Raw genomic sequence first — 15,352 nt, 5'->3', positions numbered from 1 at the left:
AACTCCTTTTCCCCATATTTCTGTAATTCTGAAGAAAGGAAGGGCATCCTACAGACAGCAGAATGAGCAAACTTTCAGGGAAGGAGACATCAAACCAAGTTCTCCTCATCTGCAAATTTGTACTGAATGGCAAACCCAGCCAGCAGCATTTTTATTTCTACAGGCAATGGAAAATGTGGGAACTATTAATGATAGCGATATTAGGGAGAGTGTAAAAAAGAAATCATCAGCAAAGGAAATATTCTCTTTTTTTTTCTATTTCTCCCCTCATTATCATGATACATACTATCAAAATCAAATGAAACAGTTAAATGTAATATTTCACTCTTCTCAAAATTCTTACAGTCTAAGAGTTTAGTAGCTGTTTGAGATGCAACTGCAAACTCCTGTCAGCCACATATCCAGGGAATAAATAAACATAGATAATATTTATTCCATTCCAGAGACATAACCATATCATTCTGTGTGTCACCCAAATCCTTAGTAAAGCTGTAACAGAAATTCAAACTGGGTAACAGCTAAAGGCACTTGGTGTAAAAGTAAGGCATATAGTTACTATATCCACACTACATAAAATCAAGCACATTAGTGTCCCCATGCTGCCAACAGACACTTTCATTTTGGTAAAATTGTTTCTAGTAAGAACAAAAATAAATAACATATCAAAATAATACAGATCTCACTCTAACAAAACCTAACTGAAAATTTAGGAGTGAGTTCGAAGACGTTTTAAGAATGTAACGCTGTAGCAGTTAAAAGAAAAAAGTAGAGAAAGAAAAACAGAAAGGTAACTTCTTAACTGTTAGACCTGATTTTTGACCACCTAGATGAAGGAAAGTTGAAAGCTTTCAAGAGAAACCTAACTTGACACAGGAGAAGTAGCACTAGCCATCACTTGTCACATTTTGAGTTCCAGCTTTTTAAGTCCATAAGGTCTATACCTTCTACTTTGCTGAAGACAAACAAACAAAACCCCAACCAAATAAACAAAAAAGATGATAAGAAATAAAAGCCCTGTTACTCCAAGGTCAAAATGCACAAACATACATTCAGGACTTCACTTCCTTTCTCTGGTCTGTCAGAACTTTAACTGCCAGACCTACCATTCTATTCTCTTTGCTCCTATTCAGGTTAGGAGTGTTTTTGTGGAGAGGTATTTTCTGTCTGTGTACAAAACTAAAATAAATTACAGAGACGAATAATCTCAAACATGATTATTTTTACTTGTTAGTAATCATAAAAATGATGGCCATACCTCATTTCTAGTAAAGTGTTGGGAGTAACCACTTCTGAAAGATTAAATGAAGTTTATTCTCAAGGAGATTCTCAAGGGAGAAAAAAAAACCCAAAAACCCTCTCCAAAGCTTGGCAAGAAAAACCCCCACCTCGAAACAATGCTTATTTCATTGATAAAATAAATGTTGCAAATATTTTACAATAAATGAATGTAAATATTCCAACAATTTACAAAACAATACTTTCTGTAGTGAAAGCAGTGAATCCACAAAGCAAGACTTCGAAGATTGCCTTTAAATGCAAGAACTTCAACTCATTTCAGCAAGCCAAATGCAGGTGTGGTGGTTAACTTCAAAAAACCATATTCACCCCTCCATAGCGACCAAGAATAAAGTGCAGAACAGTATTGACATTTTTACAAGACTATCCAGCAAATCATGGTTGTTTTCAGAACAGTTAATCCTTAAGGGAAGAAACAGTGAGCAGAAGTTCTTTCCTCACTGCATATTATCAAGCTACAAATTTTAAATTCCACTATTGTCACTGATATTGAAGAAGTATGTAAACTGTTAGAACTTTAGTCTGTGAAGAACAGAAAGCATAATTTTCTGAATATTTTAAATACTATGCAAGAGGTATTGACCGAGTTCACATTTTCAGCCACGTTATTTCACAGTATTAGTCAGAATCACAGTCAGAATAAACATAAAAAGAACACCACAACATACCTGTGTGACCATGCTTTGTATATACGTGGTTGGATGCTGCTGCTTTTGTTGAACAGCACTTTCTATTGCTACTTTCGCTACAGTGCTTGGATCCGCTCCAGCTGGCACAGCAACCATAGTTGCACTGCAACCAGCATTGTTGGGGTCACTGATTGTAACAATTCTAACTCCTACTTTATTTGGAATTCCTGGAACAGTTTCCCTGTCATTATCCTCTGCTGGCCTCTTTGCAGTTTTGCATTCTGCTGTGCCATTAGTAGACCGAACTTCGGAGGACAGGGTAGACTGGGACACTCTAGGTCCTGAGTGTGGAACTGCTATGATTTGATGCCCCTGTATAACAGAGGCTGTAGATTGTGGTGAGACAACTACACTTGGGCGTTGCTGAGGCACATCTGAATTCAAACTTGAAGCTAGAGGTCCATTAGGTAAATCAGTGTTGGTACCACTAAGTTGCTGGGTTAACAGTTTTGCAGCCTCCTGTGTACCGCTTACAATAGGTGAACTACTCAAAGTGAATACAGGCCCGTTAGAAATTCTTTCCCCTTGATCACCTTTGGCAGTATCTTGCTGCGTGGCATCCAAATTCCCTTGTTGTTCCACTGAAGATATCTCACCATTTCCTACATGATTGGAAGTTTTGTGATTTGGAATGTTTTTGCTCAAATGAGTACAATCTCCTTTATCAAAATCACAGATTCCATTAACTAGGGGCTTCTTCAAATCACTTTTAATTTCCTGTGTGTCCGTTTGTTCAAAGTTCTGCTTTCCAGGAGCTCCGTTCTCACCCATTTCTAATGATGGCCCATTACTGACTTGTGAGCACTGATTGGCCTCATTCTGTGTTTTCCCTGAGTTAGAAGGAGGTAGACTGGAGTCACTATACTTTCTCCCATTTAAAAGACTTCCCACCTGCATTTCATTTTCTTTTGCATCCCCATTGCTGGTGTTTGCAGCTCCTCTTCGGCAGGAAGGATTCTCCATTACTTCAATTTTACGTTCATGAATGTGTAAACCTGTTGCTTCCTTTGCTTCTTCCTCCTTTTGGCAAATTATTTTATCACCTTTGAATGGGGGAGCAGCAGTACACGGTGATTGTCCAGCTGAAGGTGCTTGAGTAGCTGGAAGTGTTTGCACCTGTAGCCCAACTCCTGTCTGTGCTCCACTCACTGCAATTCCTGCTGGAGCAATGATTTGAGTTGTGTTTCCCTGACTCACAGTTGCAGTAGCAAAACTCGTATTTGGCACAACTGTTATCGTAACCTGGTTGCCAGTAGTCCCTTGGAAAATAGTTGCTGGGCTGTTTGAGATCAACTGGCCTGGCAATATCTGTAAATTAGAAATGGGTACTGTTTGCATGGCCCCTTGGGGTGGGATCGCACCCGGGACCAGCTGAACGTTTTGCTGTCCAACTAGCAGCTGTTGAGCTGTAGACTGTCCTTGAACTCCAAAGCCTGGTGCCTGGTTATTGGCCATCTGATAAACCACCTGAGGGCTAGGAGCTCTTGCATTGTTAGGTGGAGGAATCTGTGGAGCTGGGAGTATAAGTTTCCCCCCTGGAGTTGAGGGGCCTCTTTTCGGAAGAAGCAGTTGTTTTATCAGGCTAGACTCACCAGAGTTGGGCTGGCCAACTCCTGGATTAGCTTGTTGGGACTGAACCTGCATTTGCATCGGTTGTTGTACCTGTACCTGCTGCTGCGACGATGCTGGTGAATGTTGCTGCTGCTGCTGCCTCTTTACAGAAAGCATCTGGCTAACAGTAGGAGGGGGTCCTTGTGACTGAGGAGTGGTAGATGAAGATGACATAACTGTAGGGACTTGATTATTTGCAACTGGACCTGGGGATGGTGAAGATGATGGAGTAATGCTTGGCTGTCCAGCCAACTGGACAGTTTGACCAGCAGGAATAGAAGCTGGATTAGCAAGCACAATTTGATGAATGGCTGGTGCATATGTCTGACCTTGCTGAGCTGGCTGGCTTACGATCACTACACTTTGCTGGGACGGTGGCGGAGGCTGCTGCTGTGGCTGCTGTACAGCAGATGAACCTTGCTGAGACGGCAGAGGTTTCGGTGCAATATTCTGAAACCCTACCCTAGATGTTGGTGGGTTTTGGACACCTGCGATTGTAACTACCTGCCCAGCTGCTACTTGGAAATTTTGAACTGTGGTGGCAGAAACAATGTTAGATGCAGAGGTTGTGACGTACTGCTGTGGTGTTATGATGACTGTATCTTGTTGCTGGTTACCCGCAGAAGACTGCTGAGATGACGTTTGCCCAGGCTGTGATGATGTGCTAATTAGCTGCTGACCCTGTGAAACTGCTGAACTGCATGCTGGTAGGTTTTGTACTCTGCCAAATATATGACCCTGAGGTACAGCTTGCTGAATTACCGTAACAGGAGTGCCTGAAGGTATCTGTCCTGGTACCACTGCGTGCAGTGGAGACTGTTGTTGAATTACAGGTTGGTGGTGAAGCAACGTCTGAGAACCCACAACAGTAACAGACGGCTGTTGACCTGTAGTGCTGTGATTTTGATTAGAAGCTCCTCCCACAGCAATAGTAACAGGAACTGCAGACTGAGGAACAGAGCTCTGTATTACTGCAGCCTTCACTACTTCACAGGATATTGGACCTTTATTCTGAATAACAGTCATTGGAGCATTTTGTTGTGTATGAATAGAAGGATTTTGTGGAATTCTAGAAACAGTCTGTGCCACAGTATGAACACCTTGAATTGGAAAAGACATCTGTGTTGCTGTCAAAGTTGAAGACTGGTTAATAGGGGTCCTCTGATAGTGATTTCCTACACTTGGTAGCCCATGCGGGATTCCTGTTGAAATAAAACACAGTAAAAATTTCAAAGCAGAAATTACTTCAAAACACATTAACATAACAAATTTTTAAAAATTCAAGGCTTGAAATTGCAATTCTCTATGAAGTAGTCTGTCTTCTCAGCTATACTGCATCTGAGTTAATGATGGAGCAACAATGGCTTGTCTGCTGACTGGCAAGTTTATGGGTTACACATCAAACACTAGAACGGCATGCAAGTACATACTGCAATACTATTCCCAACATTACTGAATAAACTCAATCAAAACATGGGGCACCAGCTTCCAACACTTTCAAACTATTTTCAAAATCTTTTGGCTTTTATTATGGTTTAATTAAATACTTTATATATATTAATTTAAAAACCTGCTGGTAAAGGAGACGAAGACACATCAGGAACTGAATCAACCCGGACAACTGGGGTAGACGACGTTGGTGGCTGCTGATAGTACATCTGAATGGGAAGTGGTATAGCTCTCCTTTTCACTCCTACCACGTGTATATGTGCTTGACCATTGTTACTTGGATCTTCTACTCTCTTCACTGTATGATTTGGAAAGACAGTTCTGCCAAACACAACATAAATCTCTGTTAATAAATAATAACTCAACTCTCTTGCAATGTTTTTGTTTTGGTTAACTGGTCTTGTGTGCACAGTAACTGCTACATTACGTACAGGTAAGCCTGCATCTTTGCAACCCAGCAGGATTTTCCAATAGCATGTAAGTATTCATAACTGAGGACTAGCAGATGGCCAAGATTTCATACAAGCTAAGTGAACAAAACCTAAAAAAACTACTTTGGAAGAAGACTATATGCAGAGAAGAAACCCTATCAAAGGTTCTGAAACAGAAGGAAACAAAATTAAATGAACTCCAAACATTTCTTTCAATTAAAATTCCAAAACTGAATGCCTTACAACTCAGATCTTTTCTCAAAGAAATCTAAAGCTACAGCTTAGTATTGAGCACATACAATTGATTCTTTATTGCTGCATGAATTCTTGTCTTACCGCAGGCATTTATAAAATCCAGTTGATGTTAGGATTCCACCTCGAGCTAATTTACTACAAGTAGAGAGGTATTCAGAATACATTTCTGCTCGAGAGACTGAGCAATCAAGGTTCACCTCAAAATGGGCATTCAACCTGAGGATGAAAAAATAAACTATGAAGCAAAATACAAAAAGAAAATAAAGCTAAATACTTTTAAAGGGTTGTCAAAACACTTCTGTCTCTATCACAGAGACTTTTGAGATCTGACATAGAAAACAGCATTTTAGTATCTTATTTTGTCAAATGTCTGTTCCTCACTTTCTCCTTCTCACTGCTTATGAATAAACACATAGGACCCCTAGTACACGCGGTCAGTTTTACATGCAACATCTTATTTACATACTTATATACATATTATTTATGCAAAATAGTCTCGACATATGCCTTTTTAATGTATACTCAGAAACAAAACCAAAAAAAGAATGCATTGTTTGGTGACGTTTCCTCCCCACAGCTCTATTCTTATTCCTTAATGATTCTGCTTTAGCAAAAGATGGACTGAGAGCTAGCTAATTCTTCACCAGAAATTTTTATAGAAAGCCAGTGTTTCTAAGGGAAAGAAAGTACTGATATCTCCTACAGGCTCTCCACAAAGCCACAGACCATCTAACCTCTGACCAGGAAGCTGTGAGAGAAAGAAACATTTTCTGTCAGTTTTTATTTCTCTCAGATCCATTATTCCAACCCAAAGGCATAGGAACAGTTCCTCCCCAGCAGCAAATGAAGGCAAGTGACAACTTTCACTCAGTGCTCAAATACTGGCATCAGAATATAGGCTCAGACAGAATAAAAAAAATTTCTTAGTTGTCAGCATCTATTATATGGTGCTAATACTTTGGAAAACTACACTGCATTCTCCTTTGCAGAGTCCTGCACTCTCAATATAACTAGATAAAAGAGCATATGATTACAATCTTGAAATTGTGTTTTCGCTAAAGAGTAAGTGTAGTGCCATTTCTCTTGCAGTTGAGTCAAAGTTTCACTATTAAAAAATTGAGGTTACACTGTATTAATAGAAAGTTTAGGTATTAATTAAATATGGCATATCAGAGAAGTGACTGCCCAGTTGGGTATGTCATATCAGGCTGACACACTATCACTGGTATCAGCAAACTGGAGATATTCAGGACTTACAATGGTGAAATGGAACCTGTGATTAGCACTTTACTGTCACGCACTTACAAGTCCTACTGAAGCTAAGCTGGCTAATAATACATACAGGAAGGTCAGCTTAACTAATTTGCCTTTCTGCTGCTTTCAAGAGATAGTAACTAAATTCTACTGCTATGATTTACTCATTTTCCCATTTCTCTCAAGAGAAAGTAATGACTAAAACATACCATGAAAATTTACATGAATCTAAGACACTCCATATTAGCATTGATGAAAACGCTTTAAAAGAGGCAGCTACTCGGCTCTCAATTTGCCTTTTTTTTTTGGCAGCACAGATAGCATTTAAATTGAATTTTCAGGGCTATATGTCAATTTTTATTTTCCACTACCTCATATCTACATATGACTAATCAGGAGAAAAATCAAGTACAACATAGTAATATTCAGCACTGACAGGTGCAGAAGACACAGGATCAGAAACAATGGAGACATTCCAAATCTTCCTGATACCATGTTCTATGGTTTGTTTCAGTATTTCCTGTCACTTGATGGTAGCACACAGTTGCAGCACAGTACCTACCCATATTTAACAGCCAAACTTTCTATTTTACACTTTGTATAAAGTACAAATTTCAGCTTGCCTACAACTGTATTACTTAAAGCTAGATGTCTAGTGTTCTCTAGAATCTCTTCTAGAGATTCTTCTAGAGAAGGTGGCACCAGAAGGTAATTTGTAACCTTACCAGAAACCTGGTGGGAGAAGGCAATTTGTTTTACTACTGGGGGAATATCCCACTCCATTAACTAAAGAGGCAGCCTAGGAAACTAGCTTTGGCTCGAGGCCAACTTAAGCTTGCTAATTTGAGCTGCAGAGAGTCTAACTCCAGGTACCCCTGTTTAAATGTCTAAATGTGAAATTTCTCAATCTTTCACAGCAGTGCACATTAATAACACTTTGCAGTGTGCAAAGAGAAGCATGAGAACATCAGTCGGCTACAAGAATCTGCAGCATTTCCTCCAGAGCTCTGCTGGCAGTATAACTAAATCATAACCTAAATATATAAACCATAACCTAAATCACTAGGCTTTGTAAATTCTACCCACTGTACCTTGAAGGCCCTTGCCTGCTCAGTAAGACAAAAGATGAATGTAAGAGCTGAGAAGCAGCCGAGGCGAAAGGGCCCATCAGGAACCGATTAATACAAATATTTAGGATGTGAGTAGAATTACATAAGACAATTAGTTCAGAAAGATCACTCTCAGTCCACAGGAGAACCAAAGGAGGAATAGTTTCTCTCTCAATATCTGACAACAGTATCAGTTGAAAACAAGAGAATTTGGATGGAAAAGACTTTAATCTTCCTTAACCTGCTCAAGGTTCACAGATTTTTGCAGAGCCTATAGCTTCAGAATTGGATAATTACTCTTATATCGGTGCAGTAATACAGCAACATATTATCAGACGAAAACACTTGTGAAACAGGTAACACTGTCTGAAAATTTAAAAAATAAATAAAATCAAGATGAGAGTTAAAAATCAAATTTTAAGCACCAAAAGTCAAAGACTGAATATTCTGGTTGACTTTTGTCTTTCATAGTTCTTCAAAGCAATGAGAGAATGGTTTTATCTTATACTTTTCAGAAAAATTAGTCTAACAGTAAATAGAAGCAAACTAGAAAATTCTGTGACACAGGAATACAGAATTTTTCTTTGTTTTTCTTTTTCATTAAAGTATTTGAATAGAACTATACACTTACCACTGACATGCAAATTTCTCACTGTCTATTTCTACTATTCCTGGTGGTGGAGCAACATGTGGTGCTGTCCTAGAGGCTGTAGAGAATGTGGGGAAGAAAAAAACAAACTTGATGAAATGTTTTTTTTTATTCTTGAATGAAGCACTTCATGACTTCCACTGGTACAGTTTCTCCTGTGTCTGTCAGCAAGGATACATCCAGCTAAGGCAAGTCACAAAGGCGCCCCAAGCAGACTACAGATCTGCACCACGGTTTACCGAAGTGAAGCCAGGCGCGCCAGTGCCACAGTCACTGAAGACTATCAAGAGGTGTGCACCTCGTGAACAACTGCCTTCAGATTCATGACCACGATCTCAATACTTTTAGAGGACTGAGCATGATTTTAAGGTGGGACAATACTCCACCAAAACAGGCACAAATACACAGCAATTATTTTTCCAGTTCCTAAGTGGATGCAAATACAATGCAAAGGATGTTGTTGCAATGTTACATCAGTTCCTCCAACTCACTCTTGTTCACCCCCTTAGTTACACTCTTTTCCAATCACTTTTGCTGTGGTATCTGCATCTGTTCTGGAAACTGCACTTAGACATGCAAGCCAGTGTCTGTTGCAATGGTTCTTTCTCACTAACTTCCTAACAACAGTCACGATTTGGTTCACATAACAAGAAGCCACTAGCAGCTTCAACAGAGGCATCACTCGAAGTGTCTATCTCATCTCTGCAATTCTATCCAAAACATCCAAATACTGGATGTTACTGCCCAATAATAGGGTAAAACACAATATAAAATAAACCTTCAATTCTCTGCAAATTGTGGGAACAATCTAGAACGGATACTTTTTCTTTCCACTCAGTAAGTTAAAATAAGGAATGTACATAACTTTCAGAAATTTTCAGATTAGCAATTGAAAAATATAAAGATTCTTTCAAAGCTTGTTTCACAACAGCTTTGGCTGACATAGGTTTATATTTGCTTTGTGAACAAATGTTTGAAAAAGATACCATATGTTATGCATAATGCTACATTTGCTTATGTAAATTAATCCAAAATCTAGAGAAGACAAAAATTATACATGCCATACAGGAAATTTTGTAGAAGAATATGTTCTCTTGCTGTGATACTAACCTGGGACACCTGTTGCATGGGCCTGTGAAGAACCATGATCCATTACCTGTGGTCTAACATCAAGTATTCCTTGCTGGCTAACACACTGATGTTCAATGAGTTTTACAGCAGTAAGTGCATCAGGTCCAAACATCTGGATGTCCATAGAAACCAGACATACTAATGTATCTGAAGTATTAAATGTAAAACCAACAATAATATTAGAACAAGATGAACGCTGTTGAGACATACTGATTTGCTTTAAAATTGCCATGTGTTGAAAGAAAACAAGTCCCTGCACGCTTCTGTAGATTTTTTTTTTTAACACACTTTATGGCATAAAAAAATACTCCAGAATTTTTAGCTTCCCTAGTTTTAGCACCATCAACTTCTTGAGGACACAAAAAATAAATTTAATAAATTCCATCCCCAAGCTGCACACAGACACATGTAAGCCACATTTTTAACTACTGAACATGACATTCTTAAGTCTTCCTTCCTATATAAGGGAGAGTAACAATAGATTTTGCTTCTCCCTTACCTATGCTCTTCTCTACTTTAGCAATCTTTGAGCAAGCCACTTCTCCCATTTCTGTGAGCATGTATAGCACCTCAAGTGCTGAGATTACAAGCAGCACATCTGGTAGCGTGAGATGACATATGATCTCTTTATAGGATTCTTGATCCACATATTCACAAATTAGGACACCATTATCTTCAGCCTTACAAAGATTTGCCAAGATTTCCATGCCTGAAGAAAAAATACAAAATAGTTTTAAACAGCAATAATTACAATTCTAATGAAATGACAAGAATAGCTAAAGTTCTTACCTCTCATTTTTAAAAATCTATCCCTTGACATGAGGCATTTTGTAACTGTGTGAAACATTAGATGAGTAGTTTTGAAATCAACAGGATCCAAAAGAAGCTAATGAGAAAGAAAAAAAATTACTAACACTATCCATATAGTGCTAATGGCCAAATCCTTAACTTGCATATCAAAATATTCCTGTTTAAATGCAGCACATATAAATTAAATTTGTGTTCATAAAAACAGAACCCTGTCAGCTTTTGATTGTTGCTAGTATTTTGAGCCCCCTCCTCCTTTTCTGCTCTGAAGTAGTAGTCTAATTTACCCTTTTCAGTGCTCAGAATAAGGAAAACAACTTTATTCTCAGGCAGTCAACAGTAAACACAATGTATTTTAATATCCAACAAAGACCAAAACTTGAGTAAGAACAAATATTCCTTCCCAAGTGCTCTCACAGTCATTCATTCTGTTTCTATCTAGTTCTGCTTCTCAATTAGAGCTCTCAGACATAAGTAACATTCTTTCTTATTTAGAAGTAGCTGGGCACATGGTAAATGAAAACACCATCTTTTTTTCAAAATACAGCAGTGAACCAATACTTCCAGTCTCATTCTCTGATAGTACCCATTTTACTTAAATTCATACGTTATATTTCAAAATATAAGGACTATCCGAACATATATAAAATACCTATAAAATCCATATAATTTATCTGCAAAATAACATGACATACTGAAATAGTGTATTTTATAACATTCAAACCTCTCTGAAAAGAAAAAGATGCCTCATGTGATTCTGGTAATATATCCAGTGGTATATGACTAGCTTACACAAAGTACAGTACACAGGGCATAAATAAAACTCTCTACAGCCCTCTGACACATAAGTTGTATTTTAGTTTTGGTGGTTCTTGTTTTCAAATTGCTATTTACAAATTCAGATACTAATTTATTTCCTTTTGCATCCAATGATAAAGGAAAAAAAATCATTTAATTAACACTGAAGTAATGCTTTTATCAAATTATATTGGAACTGTTCTGTTTCAAAGCACGTTACCTCTGCTGCAATATTTCCCAGCGTGTCCAGCCCCAACTGCCGTAGAGAAATAAAGTGACTATGAGCAGAGAGTAGCAGGAACCGAAGACAAGTACGATTAGCTGCCAAAAGTTTAACATTTCCCTCTTCAAAAGAAAGATTTCGTAAAATCACTGCGATCTGGAGTACCCGCTGCCCTTCAATATCATTAATGCCCAATTTGCGAGGTGGATGAAATAAGGATTCCCAAATCCATTCTTCCGATGGAATATCTACAAAGTAAACAAATAAATTTTAGTCCTTCCTTTGTTGTATTTACCAACAGGTATGTGTTAAGATAATCAAGATGTCTCACCTTGAGATTTGCTTCTGTCAGAAATTAGATCACGAACTTCAATATCCTCAACAATATCCTTCCAAAACTGAAGAAAGAATTAAAAATACTTAATTTCTAGGGGATATTTCTTTAAATATTAATTATTTTTATGTCCATTACATTAAAATATTGAAATCATATTAAAGTAATTGTTCTTTAAAAATTTCCTAGTACCTTGATTCATCTGATAGTAATCAGAGGCAATGATACACAATATGTTCAGTATTTTACATTAAGAAACTCTTCCCTTCAAGCACCAGAAGTATGCATTCATGATCAACCAACACTACCCACAGAAGTGCTTGGCTGAAGCACATACTGAAACTTTATGGACAGCTTTCCATAAACAATTAGAAATACAGCAATTTTAAGTAGGATAAAAGTACAGTTCATCCTCCTTTACCTCCTACAAACAGTGAACTCCTAAAGCAGAAGAAGGTGACTCCTCTCAATTTTAGTAGATATTAGACTCCTACTAGAAGTTTCTTTCTGGAAAGACTTTTTAAAGTGCTGCTGTATTTGCACATCATCATAGAACAATGAAAAGAGAGAAACAACCACCACCATCATGAAAAATGCTTATAAATATAACCAAAGCAGAATGCCTCAGCAGACTGGAATTCAAATTACTTTAGAAATATATGGCCTGATCTGCAAATGGTTGTTTGTTGCCAGTCCTGCTGAAATTCAAGAATTAATCAAGGGATTAAGGTTTGCAAGCTAATGAAAATACACATTGTGAGATATAATAATATAAAAATATATAAAGATATGTGCATTCTAGTGTGTATATAAGAAAAAAACCACCTTCCGTTGACTAATAAAAATTTGACCATCTTTTTTACTCACTAAAGAAATACAGCTCCTCTTTTGGTTGTAATCACAGAATAGAACCACTAATAAGTCTGGATAAAAAGGGAAGAAGGTACAACCAGCTGAACAGCAGGAGAAATTTTGCTATGCAAACGTAATTACTAAATTACAGCACTCAGACCAAGCTTGACACTAATATTTTCTTGAAAAATACAATACTACAGATTTCCTAAATTGGAAGGAAAAGAATTTTACTTTCCACTGCAATGTTGCTAAATGGTGTCCAAGTACTGTTTAGTAAAGACTTGAACAGAAAGGATTATTACCTTGTTTTAGCAAAGACAAGAACAGCCTGAAAGAAGTCTAACTCCTTACTGTTTGTTACAAAAAGATTTTTTTAATTAATACTGAGGCTCTCGTGAAGAGCCAGAAGACCAAGGCATGCAGAATGAACTTCTTTTTAAGTGGCCTTTACTATTAGAGAAGGATATTATTTAAGGAAGAGGCTTCAGCTTTTTATTTTAAAAAGCACATAGAAATATTTGTCTGGAAACATACCAGTCAGTACTTTTCTTTAGGATGTCCCTTTTGGAAAACCAATGAACACAGTAAGCCTTCACATTTCACTGCCACTGCCACTTAAAAACCTCAAACGCTATTTTACAGATTAGTTTTTTAATCAGTTAAGGATTAAAAAAATAAATGAATATTGAACAGATATATTGGAAGTCTTCAACTTGAATCTCTTTGAAAGAGGCCGAAGTCAATCACAATACACCATTAAAACTGCTGTCGCACATCAGAACAGCATCATCACATTTTACCAGTTAAATCCTCCAATAATCCACATTTTGCCACCTAAGTGTATAGTTTAAAATTAAACATTAAAAACCTCTGGCAACATGAAGTCATAAAGAAGGAAATTTTTCTATCCAGAAAGCAAATCACCCTGGACATGTTCTCAAAGGGGTGGAAAATGAGGATTAAATTCTTTCTGCAGATGAAGATGCTACAGACACTGCTAAAGATAAAGCCTCCAAATGCTATGGCTAAAGATGAAGACAGGAATACATTGTTGGAAAACTGTACATCTCACCTAAAACTTGCAGAATAAACAGATCCATGACAGTTGCTTGAACAACTGAGAAAGTCTCCCCTTCATAAAGAAGCAGTCTGTCAAACAGTGCTAGTTGTCAACTCAGATGAGATTATCTTTTTCAGAACATAGTTCCTTTCTGTAAGTTAAAATGATATATACCAAGGCACCAAATAAAGTGTACTTAGACATAACCGTTATTCTTCAAATTGCTTTATTATACAGTCGTGCTGTGAGCATAAGATGCTAACCTCTCCAAGCAGAGAATTTTTGCCTCAGGACTATCTACAGCGTACAAACAAACCCTGTCACCTACACAAAGCACACCAGAACTGTGCGTCCCCCACAGCCTCAGTTCTTCTGAGTCCTAGAGATCTGGAAAGGCTCTTAAATCTCTAAGGAAGAGAATCTGCGGGATAGGACACGAATACACAAGACAATATGATTTCAAAAATAACAATTTAAGACAGTATTTTTTTTCCTCTCAACTGTTTATTTCTACATACAGAAGCACTGTGAATGATAATGCTCAGCAAGAACACTGCTTTACCTGCAGAAGTGTCCCAGAGTTTTTTGCTTGCTCAAAAATGTAGGTTTGTATTCTCAAAGGCAGCATCTGTCACTGGTGTTTCAGCAACCACAAAATACCTACTGAGGCACCAAACTAGGCTTCCTGTGAGCACTTTGCAGATTAAAATTTTGAACATCCTGCAAAAGCTCCAGCATTATCACCAAAGAACTGAGAAATATTATCCTACATCCTCCACTGAACAACCAGTAACTTAAATACCTTACTGGTAAGTAATGCGTTTAGAATTCCAAGCAGCTAAGAGACAAACTATTTTGTGTGGCATTTAATGCACATATTTCAGAGATGGGCTGCTAACTATAAAGGGGGCAGGATTTCCCAGGACTTTAGCCATTGACAAGCATGCAACAATGAATGTACAGACAGAAGCCTGATATGCGTGTATCACTGTACTGAGCTTCAGAATACTCAAAAGCCTTACCAGAGATGGCTGAGGTGAGTTCCCAGCCACAGAAAGTGGCACCTGTCTGCAATTATTATAACAACGTAGAACAGCTTTCCCTTTGATTCCAACAAGCTATCTTCTAGCAGGTACAATTACATATGAGAGTTAAATAACTCCCTCAGAAAAGCTGCTGTTCCATTCAGTCAATGACAAAACTGCTTGAAGCAATACTCTTGTGCACAGCACATACAGTCATGCAGGGAATTTTAAGAAGTGCAGTCAGCCTGGCCTATGACAATCAAAGTCTCAATCAAATTAGGTCGTCCAAACACTAAACAAAAATATAAAATAATAATTGAGAGATGCTATGACAAACAGATTTCAGCTGACACCTACACAGACAATAATGCAGAAT

At 37.8% G+C, this 15,352-nt stretch overlaps 1 protein-coding gene across 1 annotated transcript in view; it reads right to left on the bottom strand.

Moving 5' to 3' along the window:
- The window catches only part of ARID2 (AT-rich interaction domain 2), a 103,865-nt gene that overhangs the window by 22,543 nt on the left and 65,970 nt on the right, over positions 1 to 15,352 (bottom strand). Inside the window, exons 7-15 of the mRNA XM_027730711.2 lie at positions 12,034 to 12,100; positions 11,700 to 11,950; positions 10,664 to 10,760; positions 10,374 to 10,583; positions 9,854 to 10,021; positions 8,726 to 8,801; positions 5,813 to 5,947; positions 5,167 to 5,366; positions 1,965 to 4,798 (exon numbers count right to left, since the gene is read on the bottom strand). Coding sequence (XP_027586512.1) covers positions 1,965 to 4,798; positions 5,167 to 5,366; positions 5,813 to 5,947; positions 8,726 to 8,801; positions 9,854 to 10,021; positions 10,374 to 10,583; positions 10,664 to 10,760; positions 11,700 to 11,950; positions 12,034 to 12,100 — 4,038 coding nt within the window. The remainder of the gene's footprint in view (positions 1 to 1,964; positions 4,799 to 5,166; positions 5,367 to 5,812; positions 5,948 to 8,725; positions 8,802 to 9,853; positions 10,022 to 10,373; positions 10,584 to 10,663; positions 10,761 to 11,699; positions 11,951 to 12,033; positions 12,101 to 15,352) is intronic.

The sequence above is a fragment of the Pipra filicauda genome, unplaced genomic scaffold (genome assembly GCF_003945595.2).
Source record: "Pipra filicauda isolate LSUMZ 115617 unplaced genomic scaffold, ASM394559v2 scaffold277_size1012519_pilon, whole genome shotgun sequence".
Lineage (NCBI taxonomy): Eukaryota > Metazoa > Chordata > Aves > Passeriformes > Pipridae > Pipra > Pipra filicauda.
This window is presented reverse-complemented; position numbering and strand designations above follow the sequence as displayed.